General features: G+C 35.8%; 1 protein-coding gene across 1 annotated transcript in view; it reads right to left on the minus strand.

The window, feature by feature from the left end:
* Nucleotides 1-15,070, minus strand: part of NUP205 (nucleoporin 205) — a 45,618-nt gene that overhangs the window by 24,331 nt on the left and 6,217 nt on the right. Inside the window, exons 5-18 of the mRNA XM_054277714.1 lie at nucleotides 14,846-15,005; nucleotides 13,438-13,666; nucleotides 13,119-13,283; nucleotides 12,211-12,386; nucleotides 10,182-10,298; nucleotides 8,881-9,018; nucleotides 7,676-7,826; nucleotides 6,704-6,909; nucleotides 5,119-5,301; nucleotides 4,406-4,456; nucleotides 3,606-3,815; nucleotides 2,734-2,833; nucleotides 1,112-1,249; nucleotides 674-863 (exon numbers count right to left, since the gene is read on the minus strand). Of these exons, the coding sequence (XP_054133689.1) occupies nucleotides 674-863; nucleotides 1,112-1,249; nucleotides 2,734-2,833; nucleotides 3,606-3,815; nucleotides 4,406-4,456; nucleotides 5,119-5,301; nucleotides 6,704-6,909; nucleotides 7,676-7,826; nucleotides 8,881-9,018; nucleotides 10,182-10,298; nucleotides 12,211-12,386; nucleotides 13,119-13,283; nucleotides 13,438-13,666; nucleotides 14,846-15,005 (2,214 nt within the window). The remainder of the gene's footprint in view (nucleotides 1-673; nucleotides 864-1,111; nucleotides 1,250-2,733; nucleotides 2,834-3,605; nucleotides 3,816-4,405; nucleotides 4,457-5,118; nucleotides 5,302-6,703; nucleotides 6,910-7,675; nucleotides 7,827-8,880; nucleotides 9,019-10,181; nucleotides 10,299-12,210; nucleotides 12,387-13,118; nucleotides 13,284-13,437; nucleotides 13,667-14,845; nucleotides 15,006-15,070) is intronic.

Consider the following 15,070-nt stretch of genomic DNA (forward strand, 5'->3'; position numbering starts at 1 on the left):
AACAGAACTGTTGAGAATTTAACTTTTTAAAGATGGATAAGAAATTAAACAACATTTAGAAATGAAACATTTACAAATCAAATTTTAAAAATGAAACATTTACAAATCAAATTACATGAGATAACATTAAAGCTTCAAACAAAATTTCACCCTGTATGAAACACTGAATGCTTGTTCATTGGGAGAGATGAGTAAGCTGAGTGGGGATAATAACCTTTCCCGGAATTTTTATCATTCTTTTTATCAAATATCTACATTAAACACTGTTGCAAAAGTTAAAACAACTGCTTGTAGGCATTTAATACAGTAAATAATGGACAACGCTGTAAAACATGGCCAACAGCCAAATTCATTGAACTTTCCCACTCTGTGACAACCAAAGTCTGGGGCAAAATGAAATTATATGCAAGGTAATCACTGAACATAAGGTAGACAGGAAAAAATCGTGAGGGGGGGAAATTCAGAAAGAAGAACTATAAATACAGATCCCAATCTTGCACTAGACAATCACAGATCATACTACCAGTGAAGACATCTCCCCTCACCAAAAAAAAAAATTCATGAGATGCTCTGTGTGAAGAGGAGCACTGGCTAGTGAAACCAACGAAAGGATCCAGGATCCAAACACTTCTGTGCCTCCAAAACTCCTCCCTTCTCAGTACTCTGCACATACCTAGCAATATTCACCACGTGGTCAGCCTTTTTAGTGCGAGGATTGATTCCTTGCAGCAGCTGCTCCAGAGGTGTGACAATAAGGGAAAGGTGGCTCTCCCGCAACAGATCCATAAAAATGTTCTCCTTCTGTAGGGTTAAGTTCAGAAGTGCAAGGCAATACTGTACAGCCTTCTCTAAATGCTTCTTCCCTGCAGAGCACAAAGAACATGAGAAACACAGAGGAGAAGCTAAATAGACTACATTCATAAATGTCATTCATCAAGCCTTGCACCAAGAAAAAAAAACCTGTCAGTTGTTAACCAGGAGGAATTTTAACTGCCCCCAAAATATAATTTTTATATGCAAGAGATACAAGTTACAGATATGCAATGTTAGCTTTAAATCCTACTTACTATACATTTTAACTTCACATGAAAAATGAACTCTAGGCACATACCAGGAAATGGAGCATAAGTATCAAGCTGCTTAACCCCTTCTTCTAGCAAGCTAAGGCAAAGTTCCAGCATTGGAGACTCATTCAACAGATGATACATCAAATTGAATCCAGGTGGTTTATATGCTATTATTTCTTCTCCTAAAGACAGAAGGAGAAAAAAAAAAAACTATAACCTCTAATAAGAACACCCTGTTTTACTTAAGTTAGCATAAGCTACAAAACCTAACACCCCCCATGGTTCTAAGTAACATCCCTTGCACAAAGTCTTCAGAAATTTTCTTTATATAGAAGCCATTGAAGAAATTTTAAAAGTTTGGGAATAGTTGTGAAGACAATTACCATTAATTGCCAGTATCCAATAGCACAATTTCAAATTTAACCCTAAAAAAGATCTTACTAAAAAGAAACTGGAAAAAGTTTATGTTCCCCCCCAAACCGGCACAAAGACTCTGAATGAGGGAAAAAGTATTTCCAGAAGTCAAAGAGAATGTCCTATGATAAATTCCTATGACTGCTGCAATAATGTATGCAAAAACAAAACTACTAGCCTAAAATTCAAAGACCTTCGTGATATGAAATAAAAGGAGAAGACTAATGCTTCTGATTTATCTAGGCTCTTCATGAACTGTGATAGATAAAAGCAGGAAAACAGTAAGTATCTTTTTTAACACACAAATGAGAACAAGGGTTTCTTTTAGCACCAGCTTTAAAAATGTCCTTGTTCCATTCATTCTGTGTGTGCAATTCCACCACACACCAACAGAGAAGACATGCCAGTGTGGAGCCACTCACTGAATCTGTTTGAAAACTGCACCTACTCAAAACTAGATTAACCCACTTCTCCAATGTATCATGTAACCCAAAAATAACCAAACAAGTTGAAGGATTAGCTGAGGACAGGAACAAGCTAACAAGTTTTCTGAGCTAGTTATGCTGCCAAGTACTCTTTGTCAAAGTATGAGGCACACAGGTCTTCCAACTCGAAAGTTGTTTTCAGTTAAAGAAGTGGTTCTCACAGCACTGCTACAAGAAAATCCACAAGCATCACAATGGAATTCATTATAAGAAACTTTGTTTCAAGAAAAAAAAATCTAGAGCCCAAATAAACTCTATAATGAGGCAAGTGTAATCTACTTGAACCTTTTAAAGAACAGTCGTTCAGAATTAAATGACTTCAGGTCACAATTCCACCACTACTGTTTTCAATAATTCATATATTAATAATGTTAATACTAAAAGTTATCTCAAGTACAATGCTGCCTTTAAATTAACCCTACAAATAGTAGTGATTTAGATAGAGACCAAACAAGTCCAGAGGAACAAGTCAAAATCGAGTGGCTGTTCAAGTGTCAAATGTTGCTCTTCAACCAAATCAGAAATGAAAGAGAGAGAAGTTATCCTCCCAGGAGAGACAAAGTAGAAAATAGTGTACATGAAGACCTACTGAGTCAGCAATGCAGATCTCAATACTACGTGGAAATTTTTAACATCTTCCTAGTTTAAAGTCTTAGGTCTAGCTTTCCACCAGCTTATTTGCAATATTAAACAAGATCCCAAGATAGAAGCAACAGAGGAAAACAAGCTACAATTCTGTTTGTCAGTGAACAAATGAACAAGTTAACCTTGTAACTCCACATATTGGTCCACAAAGTCTTCAAGTTGAGGCTCGTAGTCCCGCAATAATTTGTAAAACACTTCCAGAACTACCTCAGCTACTTCCCACTGCAGATAATGAAAAAACAAATAATACACAGATTAAGGCTGATACTGAAGCAACAAAGCCAACATGACAAAGAACACAACACACACTGCAATGATGTACTGGATCAGAACCATGGCTAGCATTTCAAAATTATATAGTCAAGCCAACAACACTATACTTCATCGGGTCAAATAATTTGAAAGCCCAAGCTTTCTTTCTGAAGTGAAAGGGGAACATTGAAACAGATTTATTACCTGCTTTAAGCTCTATTACACAATATACATATTAGGATATTGTATTATTGTATTTATTGCTTGCTAGGATAAGCAACAAATAGTTTTTATTAGGTATACAGCTAAGAATAGATAAAGAATAGCCAGCTTCCATGATACAGTTTAGCATGTGTCTCCATCCAGAAGTATTTCATCCAGAACCAAAGCCAAATTCCTTGGTTAAGGAAGTCAGAAATATTTTCTGAGGTAACATGGAGAAAAGGACAAATGTGACTTGTAGGTTTGGGCATGTCATGTTCAGAAATCATTAGCCATGTAGTAGACTTGCAGAATCCTGCACAGCAAATTGAAATTTAGGAATACAAACTTCTTTTTTAAAAGATACTTTATACAGGCTCCTTTGAAGTATATCCTGATCCATGAGTTGAAATATCACCTGTTTACAGAATCAAAACACTATCAAGTGCTCTAGGTTACTTCTGCACAGCTTTCTCAAACAGATCTAAGCCACATCAACAACGATATCCTAAGGAAAAATATATTTTCAACCAAAACTTACTTTTTCAGCAGCTTTCCGGTAAGCTCTGGTGCGGAATCGGAGAAACACGGAATCCCTGAGGAACTGGAGGTAGGGATCAAAGCCTGGAGGGCGCAGACCTGCTCCCAGGTTAGCTGGGAATGAACTCTCCACCAGTGTGCTGATGAGTCGACAGAAGGCGCGGGTTAAAGGATATTCCTCATAGCGGGACTCAATCTCATTCAATTCAACCTTCCCAGGAGGACAGCGGAAAGAGAAAGAGACAAATCACAAATTTTGGGGGAGGAAGAAACATGTGAGAAATAATATAATAGCATTATCTGTGAATTACTTCACAGTGAATCAACTTAGCAGCATTTCTGTCTACAGTACAACACAGAGCAAAAGCAGCAAAGCATCAGTATTGTTATTTCAATTCAGCAACACATATTCATATTCCTTTCTGAGCTACTAGAAGAAATGCCTCAGCATTTACCTATTTTGTTTTTATTTACCACTGTTGCTAGATGCAAAGTGAGCTATATACCAAGACGTAACAAAAGTGAGTCCAATTTAAAAAAAATTTAGTAAGAAGTGCTCATGAGGAATTTGAGGGTTTAGATGCTGTTCTGTTACTAGTATGAAGCTGAACTAGATGTAAAAATGAATAAAATTTTCCAGAAATTACAAGCAGGCTTGAAAGTAAATTACAAAGCAGTGAAACAACAGTGTCTATTAGAAAAGTTTCCCAGGGACACATGAAGGAAAGGCAGCCTCTGCAGGTGCTTCCCAAATGCATATGCAGATGATCAGAGAGGCTGCCAAAGTACAGAGACTCTTACCTCAATACCAATTGCTTGTCTCTGGCCTGGACTTCTCACAGTTTGTAATATCTTTGAAACGGAAAGAGAAATGAAAACAGACCAACACATTTCACATAATCAAAGTGTATCTCCACAATTTTTATCAGGAGTAAAAAAAAAAAATACTCATCACATTTTAGATCTAAGAAGAGGTTTTCTAAATCCTTTTAAAGGATAAAAAGCCAAGATTTTTCTGTTTGAGAGGCTGAATTATGCTTGACACTTGTATGCTTCCAGCTTTACATTCTCCAAGATCTGCATCATGTTTTCACATTAATGATTTTTACTTTATATTGGGTACGGGAAAGACATTTTCTTCATTATCTCTTACAATAGTGCATTTTAAGAAATACCATAAATTAAGCAGCAAAGGTGGTGAGATGTCATTATTGTCAGGGTCTCTTATTAGCAACTAAAAATAAGGCAGCAATTACAGTTCAAACAGGACTGTTAGGAAATCAGTACTGATGTAAAATACGCACAGTCAATGACATCTCTGAGGTGATACTGTCATTTTCAAAATCATTTCAAAGCATTAACTGTATTGAATCAATTCATTAACTGAAAAAAACTATATCCAACAATGGCAAAAAGAAAATTTAGGAGGAAATGCAATACTATTTCAAATATACTACTGGCAATTTCAACTAACTTGGATGCTATAGTTCTAAGCACTGAAAATCCTAAGATACCTGTGTATATTCCAGAGATTGCCAGAGTGAAGCAGCTATCTCAGGAGATCTTCCAAAAGCAGTAAGGGTTTCTAATAGCTCTGCTTTCAAAATAGGAGGAATGCTGCACTGCAGAAGTCCCAGGATGACCACTACTGGTGTCCACTGAGGGTGCTCACAAAGTGCCAAGCGAGCATTCTCACTCTACAGAGTAAACAGAAAACAGAACTGCAGATTATTACTTTGAAGGCTTTTCATGTCTTACAATCTCTAATTCACAGTTCAGCACCAAAGACTCTTTGTACTTGAAAGTACACAAGATATCACACGAACAGTAGACAATTCCAAAGCCAACCATTTTAATTAAACAAAGAGCAGAGTATAATGACTTGCAAGTACTCAAATTGTGCCTATCCACACAGAAAAATTATTTGGATAATACAGGCTTCTTATAACAACCTGCTTTTTTTAGTGAACAACCATTCATGGAATTAGTTTTTAAGTACTTACATTCTAGCAGCTTCTTCAAGCATGAGTAGAGGGACTTTTCTTCATTTGTCTATTACAAACATTCTGTATACTCCTATCTTTATGTATTTCTATGAACCCACACTTCATTTGGATGTTTTTTAAGAACTTTTTTATCATTTTGTTTTAGTCTGAGAACAGGATCATCGCTCAAGTAAGCTCACTAGGAGACTCTGAGATGAACCACTGGACAGGAACAAGCCTCTAGCCTCATCAAATGGTAATTCCCCGCATCCTTAGAACAAATCTATCTTCATCCCAGATTATGATTTAATGATGCCATGAAATATCACTTTTAAGAGCTCCCTTTATCCATGCATATCCAATACTGACATGACAGCTCAAACAGGATCACCCCATTATAATTTCTGCCAAAGATGATTTTTAAATATCATATTTAGTTTCACTGATCTGTCTTGTGTTTGTGTCAGCAAAACTAAGGCCATCTCACTGTATCACAACAATTTCAGGCTGCAAAATCTGGTACTTAAGAGCAGAATTATACACTATTCAGAATTACACAGACAATTCACAGTAAAAATTATGCACTGCAATTTTATTCTCCTGGAATTCTCTTCCAGTCAATTCATTCAAATCATTTTACACCCTCGGTTTGGGGATATTTTAAATCATAATCCTGGAGGCAACTTTCACATTCCTTGCCAAATTTCTACCACTTCCTTTTGAATCCAACTAATATTTTTGCTTTTTCAAACTCATAAATAAAGGCAAAGAACTTTCCTACTCCACAGTGATTTATTGTGAATATACCTCACTTCTGAAAGACATTACCAGCTCCATTACCAGCACGAGAGTCAAGTAAGCAAGAAAATCAGCAATACCAAGAACACAGGAAAAGGAATCATCTCTTTCTGCTTCACCTACACCTTCAGTGTTTGGTCATTACAGTTACTCCTGATGCTTCCCATACTTATGGAGTTCACTAATAAAATGACAACTGCTAGATAAATTTTCCTTACATACTTTTTTTGGCCAAGGAGAACTTCAGAGCTGAACGATGATGATTTGCAAGGAAAAGAAAGTTTTAACAAAGAAAAGCAAATAAAATGTCACTTACCCAATTGACTATAACAGTGGTCAGCTGTAAAAATGCAATTAATCCATCCTGTTCTTTCTGCGTGATGCCTCGGAGAGGCAGGTGACGGTACTGGACACTGTCTGCACTTGGCAAGTCTTTCCTTAAGTGCTCATGATAAAGCATCAAGGAGTGGAAGAAATGCTCCCAGGAGACAGGACTGCCACCTGCTCCTTGGATGTTTTCCGCTAGAAAAATGACAAACAGGTGACGAGATTTTCTTTCTACTCTTTCACAGGGTGAAAAGCAGGATGGCTAAAACTAAAAGTTTCTTATCTAAAGAAAAAAGTAAAGTTTAAAGGAAAGTTATTGTATCCAAAATTAATCATTTATGTTTGGGGACTTTTGCTTGTTTATGATTGTTTTTGAGACAGAAAGGTGCTAATATAAAGAACTAGTATAAGTAAGTTTCTGTTTTATTAATTGGAATCTTTGCAGCATTTTTTATATTTTCAAAGAGGGGGGTTTTTAATAATTTGACCAATGCAAAATGAATGCAAAACACAGGACTGACTAGCATCTCCTACTTTGAGAAAGTGCTATTGTATTAAATGAATCAAAAAATTCTAACTGAACAAAGCACTTCTGAACAAAGTTAGCTCAGGAAAGTTACATTGTATGTTTTGTAAATACAGCTAGCTTTAAGACATTGCTTATTTTTTGTTTTCTAACAAGCAACACTGACATTCTGCACTTCTTATGGTGCTAAGACGTGGATTTTTTTTAAAAAAGTATTATTTTGCTAGGTGAATTGCTTCCATGGTGCTCAGACATCTAACTACCTCATCTGGCAGGTTTTATTTCAAATTACATTTTCAAGTAAAGATTTCCAGTTTCACCTTTATACTACTAATGAAATGTTAAAAGTATGAGGCCACAATTCATCTCAAATGAGGCTTCGCACTTTTGGAAAGAAAAGGAGTTGAGAAAAAGCTGAAGTGTCACTTCTCTTACCATGACTACTGCCATTGACTTTTAGCAAACTAAAGCAGTAATGAGCACACTGAGGCCCACTAGCCAGTCCCCGCAGCATTTTCAAGTATGGGATGTAAATTGTGGAAGGAAGTAGATCTCCCATTTGCCTAACAAACTTTGACAAGACAACCTAGAACAAATAAAGATCAGTGTTTAAAAAAAAAAAGGCAAAGCTGAGTATTATAGGAAAACATTAAGAAGTAAAAGTCAGAAAACAAATTCTAACGTAATGAGGGCGAGGTAGACAAGTTCCTTTGTAGACTGGCCTATTCAGTCAGACATGTTTGAAAGAGGAACTAAACAAAATAACTCATGTGACTGCAGAATATACTAACTCTGCAATTCTGTATTTCTAGTGATAAAATTTACTTCAGCTCCCAAATGTTCCACAGGAGTATTATTAGCACATCTCACAGTGCAAGTAAAGAATTCAGTGTGCTTGTCATATACCTGAACAGTGACTCACACACACAGTGATTCCTTTCAGGGACATTAGGCCTGCTTGCACCTGACCCTAATTTAAGTTGCCAGTATTCTGGGTGGATCTTGGGATGTGTCTGATTTTTCTGGGTTTTTTTTTTTTGGCTAGGTTTTGCCTAGCACTGCACAGTCCTTCAAGAAGCATTTAGGGCTGACAGCAGCCAAGGTACCCAAAGAGTTTTTTGAATGTCTACTTTATCTGCTTAGATTGTGTCTTCATTCTAATTTTAAGTTCTGTCTCTTATGGACTATAATTTTAGGACTTTAAACAATTATAATATTCTTATGACTTTTTACCCCTAAAATACTATCAACTGCAGTTAATAAAGTTTTGGGTTTTTTATCGTTAAGGAATCTAACTTCTCAGTTAAATGAAAAAGGCATGCAGAAGTCATCACACAAAAAACACAAGAGAACTATCAGAATCCATTCAGCAACTGTAACAAATCAAACGTAAACAACATTTTCAAAGAGGTTTGTTAGTACTCTTTCTTGCTAAGTTTATTGACAAGCGTGAATGGCTGGCAGAAGCAACAACAACCACGCCATGCAGAGCAGGACACATGCAATTCAGTCACTGAAAAAAGGTAAGGTCTTCTTAGAGGTTATCTGTAATAAGGATACCAAAAAAAAATTTGTTGCTTGAGGGTTTTTGTTACTTTGGTTTTAAGTCACTAGTAATTACTCAAGAAGATGGAGATAACCTGGCGCTGAGGGGGTCGCTGGTGAGCTACTCCAAGGTAGGAGCCCATGATGGTGGAGGTCTGCAGGGGCTCAGATGGACACCAGTACTCATGGGCAAGCTCCAGATTAAAGGGGTCCTTCCTGTACAACTCAGCAATCTGTCAGAAAAAGGAAGATGCAAGAAAAGTAACAACTCCAGGAAGAAAAAAACAATTACTTCAAAAATAAGCACTGCTTCTAGATTAGCTATAAAAATCTGAGAGGCAAAGCATCACAGGGCTGGTGTTCCAGTTCTTAAAACTTTCTGAAAAGTCACAGCTTCTAAATAACAGAACTGGAAGTAGTGACAACCAGCAAAATTCAAAATGCACATATCAGTGAAAATTTAATAATTTTCTATTTAACTATTACGGATTAAATCATTGCTAAAAAATGTGTCATTTCTCCTTAAACAACCATATGTCTGCCTTTATACATTAATTTTACAAGTTAGGTAGTATCATAATTAGAAACCTTATCTGCTATCTCAACATACAAATTTCTCAGAGCAAATTTTTATTTCTTCATTTAAGTTTCCTATAGCTCTATGAGATGCTTAAGAAAGCATTTCACTACAAATTTTCCTGCTGATGTCCTATAACCTGAAGGAAATCATTGGAAAAGACTAGTAATACAAGCTTTTAAATTATCAGAAAATATAAAACACCTCAGTTCAGTACACGAATCTATTTTTCAACATAGATTTTTCTGAATGTCCAGTAAAGCAACCCTAATAGCTAATATTTAAACAAATTAAGTATTTTAATTTCCATTTTATTTTATTCTGATTTTCTTTATTTTATTAAAAATATGACAAAATCATTCTTTAAAATGTATGCTTATGGTCTACTGAAATAAGGGAATTTGTAATTCCATCAGTCTTGATGGAGTCATCTTACTGAGCAAATATAAAACAGTCTTCCCAAACTTTCATTACAAATATATCAACACATAAGAATTATTTAAACATTTCAATTATTTATCAGAGTAATTGTCAACAGTGGGGTAAAACCTCTAAAACCTTCAAATGTAAGAGACAATGCAGTATTTGCTTACTAAAAAATAATAAAAACCATGACATTACCATCAGAAACCAAGGCAGCAAATTAACTCCTTTATATGAAAAATTATAGAAAAGTGTCTGTACTTAAGGAAAAAAAAAATTCATCCCAAAAGGGAAAGATCCAGCACTATATGGCATCATTCAGGTACAAGTTTCAGATGACAAATGAAAGCCAGAATCATTATTTGTCACAGTAAATTACAAGAAAATAAGGCTTACTAGAAGCATTAAATGCTCCAGGTCTCTCCGAAGGGAAATAGGTGGATCATTACCCATCTGAATGCTCATGTGGATCATGCGAGCATCTTCGTCAGCACGGTTCCTCAGCTGTTTCACCTGCAGGATTTATGAAGTGGAAAAGGAAACAGTGGTCTATATTTAGCTAAGAATGAAATAAACAGAAATAATGCAATCGTCTACATGGCCTATTAAACTAAGAAAGCAAATGTACTTGCACGAACATGACAAGAATATTCAATTTTCTGTTTTTTCAATCCTCTCTCCCTCCCAAGAGCTTGCACGCAAAGTTTCAGTGATTGACTATAACTTACTGCCAAAGCCCTTAGAACATAGCAAAAGCCTTCAGCTTGTATCATGGGAGTTTTTCCTAGCTGATTGCACCAGATACCTTGGTTTGGCTCCAAAAGGTGAATCTTTTCCTCTTTCTAATTTAAAAGATAGACAGTTTAGTTTCAAAGGATGCTAGACCATTATTCAGGAGTGAAAAGAAATATGTAATGTAAATGCAAACATGAATGCAAAATATTGATTCCTGTATATAGATCTGTGGACTGCAACTTTCTTCACCATTAAAGACCACTCCTACCTGCAGCTACTTTATGACTTGAAAATGTCTGAACTGATGCAACTTTGGAGTTACTCTGTCTCAGCCAGAAGCATTATCACATGTCAAGAAATACCACAGGAAAAACAAGAGAGAAGAGCATGAAGAACTGCAGGAATTTTTAAAGAAAAAGTAGCCATTTAATCAGCATCCTAAACTTCTTTGTGTTGAAAATGCCAATTACTAAACAAAAACCAGCTGACATTTAATTTTAAATTCAAAAAGCTTTTGACATGAAACCCCAACAGAGGCTTATAGAAAGCAAACTGATATGAGATTAAAAGCTTTGTTAAATATTAAGGAGACACTGAAGAACAAGAAACAGAAGTAAGCAACCAATTCAACACATAAAAAATAACATATGTTGACAGTCAATAGAGACTAGTTCACAGTCCATAATATATCTCATCATGCAAAATTGAATGAGCAGCAAAATAATTGTGTCTTATAGGGAAAAAATAGTTTAAAAATAATAGTAACAATAAAAAATTATTAAAAACTAGAAATAACTGTGGAAAGGGTCAAAGCAAACTAGCTAAACTGGTATACTAACTGAACAAAATAAAAACTGTTGGTAAGTTAAATAACCAATTATTTGAGGTACTAAAGCAAATTATCAAGTTCTGAATAAATATAATGGATGCAACCAAAAGATTTACCCAAATTATTACTGTCAAGCAACATAAATGCAAAAACTATGCAGAAGAATTAATTAAAATGCTGACTTAGAGATTTAAGTAAAACTGAACAAAGGTTACACAGACACACAAAGCAAAACAAAGATCCTGCAAAACAGACACTTCTTTTTACCTAAAATTTGAGATTCAGTAGAAATAACTAAGGACATAAGCCAACCACTACTATCAACAGTTAAGACAAAAAGTTGCCTTGTAAGGCTATACCTCAATTGCCTACTAACAATTCCCTGTGAAACAGCTAGTACTGACTTACATCAAACCAGAATGCAAGTCAATGGTCGGATTTTGTCTTTTATTCTGCATTACAAAATCCTGTTTGTAATGAACATCTCTGTCTTCAGGCATTAGCTACAACTAACTGAAAATCTGAGCCAAAGCAGGAAAAAAACCAAAAAAACCAAACCCAAATTGAAATGGAATTTCAGCATCCATTTAAATTTTAATCATGTAAAACAAACACTACTAACACCATAAAAGCTTGTGTTGCAAATCTCACCACACTGAAGCGTTTTAAAAAACACATTCTACTTCAGTGTGGAACACAAAGCCCAAACATTATGGCTTCTATAAAGCAAACAGGTTTTCCTGAAGCTGGACCTCAAGCTGAGCATCACATCTGAATCTCTGTGCTACCTTGTAGAAATAACAGAAACCTAGAAGAGATGCCCACACTTCTCAGTAAGTGCTACTCACCCAAACAACTTACTTTCATTGGCATGAGTGCAAGGAAGTCTGTGACGAGGTTATGGATTTTGCGAATGTAAAATTCCTCCTGGTAGAAATTTTCAGATGCCACAACGGATTCAGTGAGGAACAGGAAAACATAATCAGCAATTGCTAGCTCTGCCATTGCCTCATCTGCCTCAGTGAATTCTGCTAGAGCTGGGCAACAAAATTCACAAGAGGGGGTGAAGTAAGTAAAAATCTGTTACCAGACAAATATATTTCAGGATACAGACATGCAAATTTCCACACTTCTATCAACTCTGTTTTTTCTACTATACAGGAGAACTAGACTGAAAAACAGATAAATTAATGGCAAATGATGACCTCTACTTTCTGTTTTAATAAATGTTACAGTGCATATCCATTTACCCCAAAAAAACTAAGGCAGTCAACCAAGAACCACAAACCAACTTTATTTAAACATTAATTATATTGTTTACATGTTCTTTTTTAGATATTTTGGAGTAGACTCAATTTTGACGTAGTAGAAAGCTAGATGGTTTGTGAGGTTTGGAATGGAAAAAATAAAATTATGAATAGATTCATCATCTCAAGATACTGAGGTCTAACATCTACAGATGTAAAAAAAACACAATCAAGAATCCATTCTGGATTTCAGCAGATTTAAATGATACTAAAGCTGAATATTAAATACTTGAATTTTCCATTACGTTAAAATCTCTTTCACTTCAAAGAGGCACTATTACTGTCTAGTAAATAATTACATCTACATCTGTGTACATTTGAGAGCAATTCAATTCACTACAACCAAACTTAAATAGAAAAAGTTTTAAGGAAGTAAATAACAACACTTCAGAAAGGTAACAGATCCTTTGACTTACACCACTTGCAGTCTCTGAATACTAATGTGCAGCAACTGAACTTTACCTGTCACATCAGAGAATTGGGATATTCCTCGCAATGTCAGTGCCCAGGCTAATCTGACAGTGGCTTGCAGGCCGGGTAATTTCCAGGGTTGGCACTCCTGAAGCCGAGTGTGGATCGTTGCTATGTACTGTCTTTCTGCTAGCAGAGGCAGCCGGTGCATCAAGTCTTCAACAACAAAAACAAAACCAATACTCAGTAAACAAATGTGAAAAAGCACATGCAAAATCCTGCCAATTTGTTACTCATCAATAACAAAACTGCTCAAACAACAATTTATCCATCTGCACAATGTAACCTCTGGGAAAGCTGCCAGCATTACCTTCACGATCCTCTGCCCCTTGTTCCAGAAAGCTGACATCAAAGCAGTAAAGGAGAGCCATGAGAAGAGACAAGTTCACGCCATCCAAGGAGCCATCAGCTTCCACTGTTACCTTCTCCAGGTAACTTATGAGGAGTAGAGTGTCATCCTTACTCAGGGGTGACTGACAGGTCCAGACAAAGAGACTTTCAGCCAAGGACTGTCGGCACTCTTTAATGAGATCAGAAACCTTTACAAGACAAACAAACAAACAAACAAACAAACAAAAAATAAAAACCAACCCGGTGAATGTATCTATTCTGGTAACATGTTCAATTTCTCCTTCTCAGTCAATCACGATGACTGGCTTAAACAAAAAGTCACTCTGAACACAGCAGCTACAGAAAATGCTGGGTTTATTTGCTAAACAAAAAAGGACCCTTCTGCTTGTTAATTGTATTTATATGTATTTAATGAAAGGTGTAAGTAGATATCTGGGAATATGACTACACACAAACCAGTATCCCTGCCGAGGTCAAGAGACATCAATCTAAATAGAATTTACATAGCTGTAAATGGATCACACAGAAGGCACACTCCCTGTCTCTAATTACACAACTGCACTGGCAGTTACCCCAGTTACAGTCAACCTTCCCTTTGCCCCATAAAAACAATCTTCAGGTGAAACTAAGGTAAATTAAGGTAATTTAAGATAAATGAGAAAGACACTCTTTTCACAGTTTCTAGATTCATAGTAAAAGTGTAAAGCTAGTTCTTTATTCAATGGAAAGTAAATTGATTTATTATTACACAGAATGATTTTAAAGCAGATCACCCATTAGAAATGAGATCAAAAATTAAAACAATAATGTCTAAAATCTTCCTGCCAGTAAAATTATGCTGCAATTAGTGACAATGTCAATTAAGCCCAAGAACTACAAGGATGACACTGTATTTAAGCAATTTTCACTTGACTATTAGAAATGCTTTCAATCATATTAACACAATTGGGCTATTAAGAGAATTATTCACCTGACTCAACTTGGTTTCCATCTGTTTTAATAATTTGTGAATTAGTTCACTTTTCTTATGTCAATATTGCAGATAATGGTAGCGCTGATAATTTAAAATACAGACTTCAGAATTTAGAAAAGAAGAAATTTACACACAGTGTAAATATTAGGCTTAGATTTTTACTGTTACAATTCTTCACTAAAAATAAGACATGCCCTAGCATCTGGGAGCAACAGCAAAATAGAAATGCAGGAAGCAATGTCAATCCCACACTGATATTACACAAGCTGTGGAGCAATACATGTAATCTCAGACAGCAGCAGACTTTGCGCAAAGGCAAAGGACTTCTTGCAGTCTAACTCTATCCTAATGTGTTGAGTAACACAGAAGAATATGCATGCTCAGTGAATTTTACCTCTTTGCGATGTTTCTCACTGCCCAATCCTCGCTCTCTCTGGAGTTTATCAAATTCATTGTTCAAATCAATGTTAGACACAAGTGTGAGGATCTTCTGAGTCAAACCCTGCTCCATTAGGTCATCTGTAAAGCGTGTTGTCATGGAAATTAACTCTTGACTGTAACGGAAAGAATAGAAATTTAACAATTAATCATTGTTTTCCAGTCACAAACATGTCTAAAA

This window comes from Melozone crissalis, unplaced genomic scaffold (assembly GCF_028551555.1).
Source record: "Melozone crissalis strain CALT ecotype California unplaced genomic scaffold, PUWL_Pcris_2 ptg000004l_1, whole genome shotgun sequence".
In the NCBI taxonomy this organism is placed as follows: domain Eukaryota; kingdom Metazoa; phylum Chordata; class Aves; order Passeriformes; family Passerellidae; genus Melozone; species Melozone crissalis.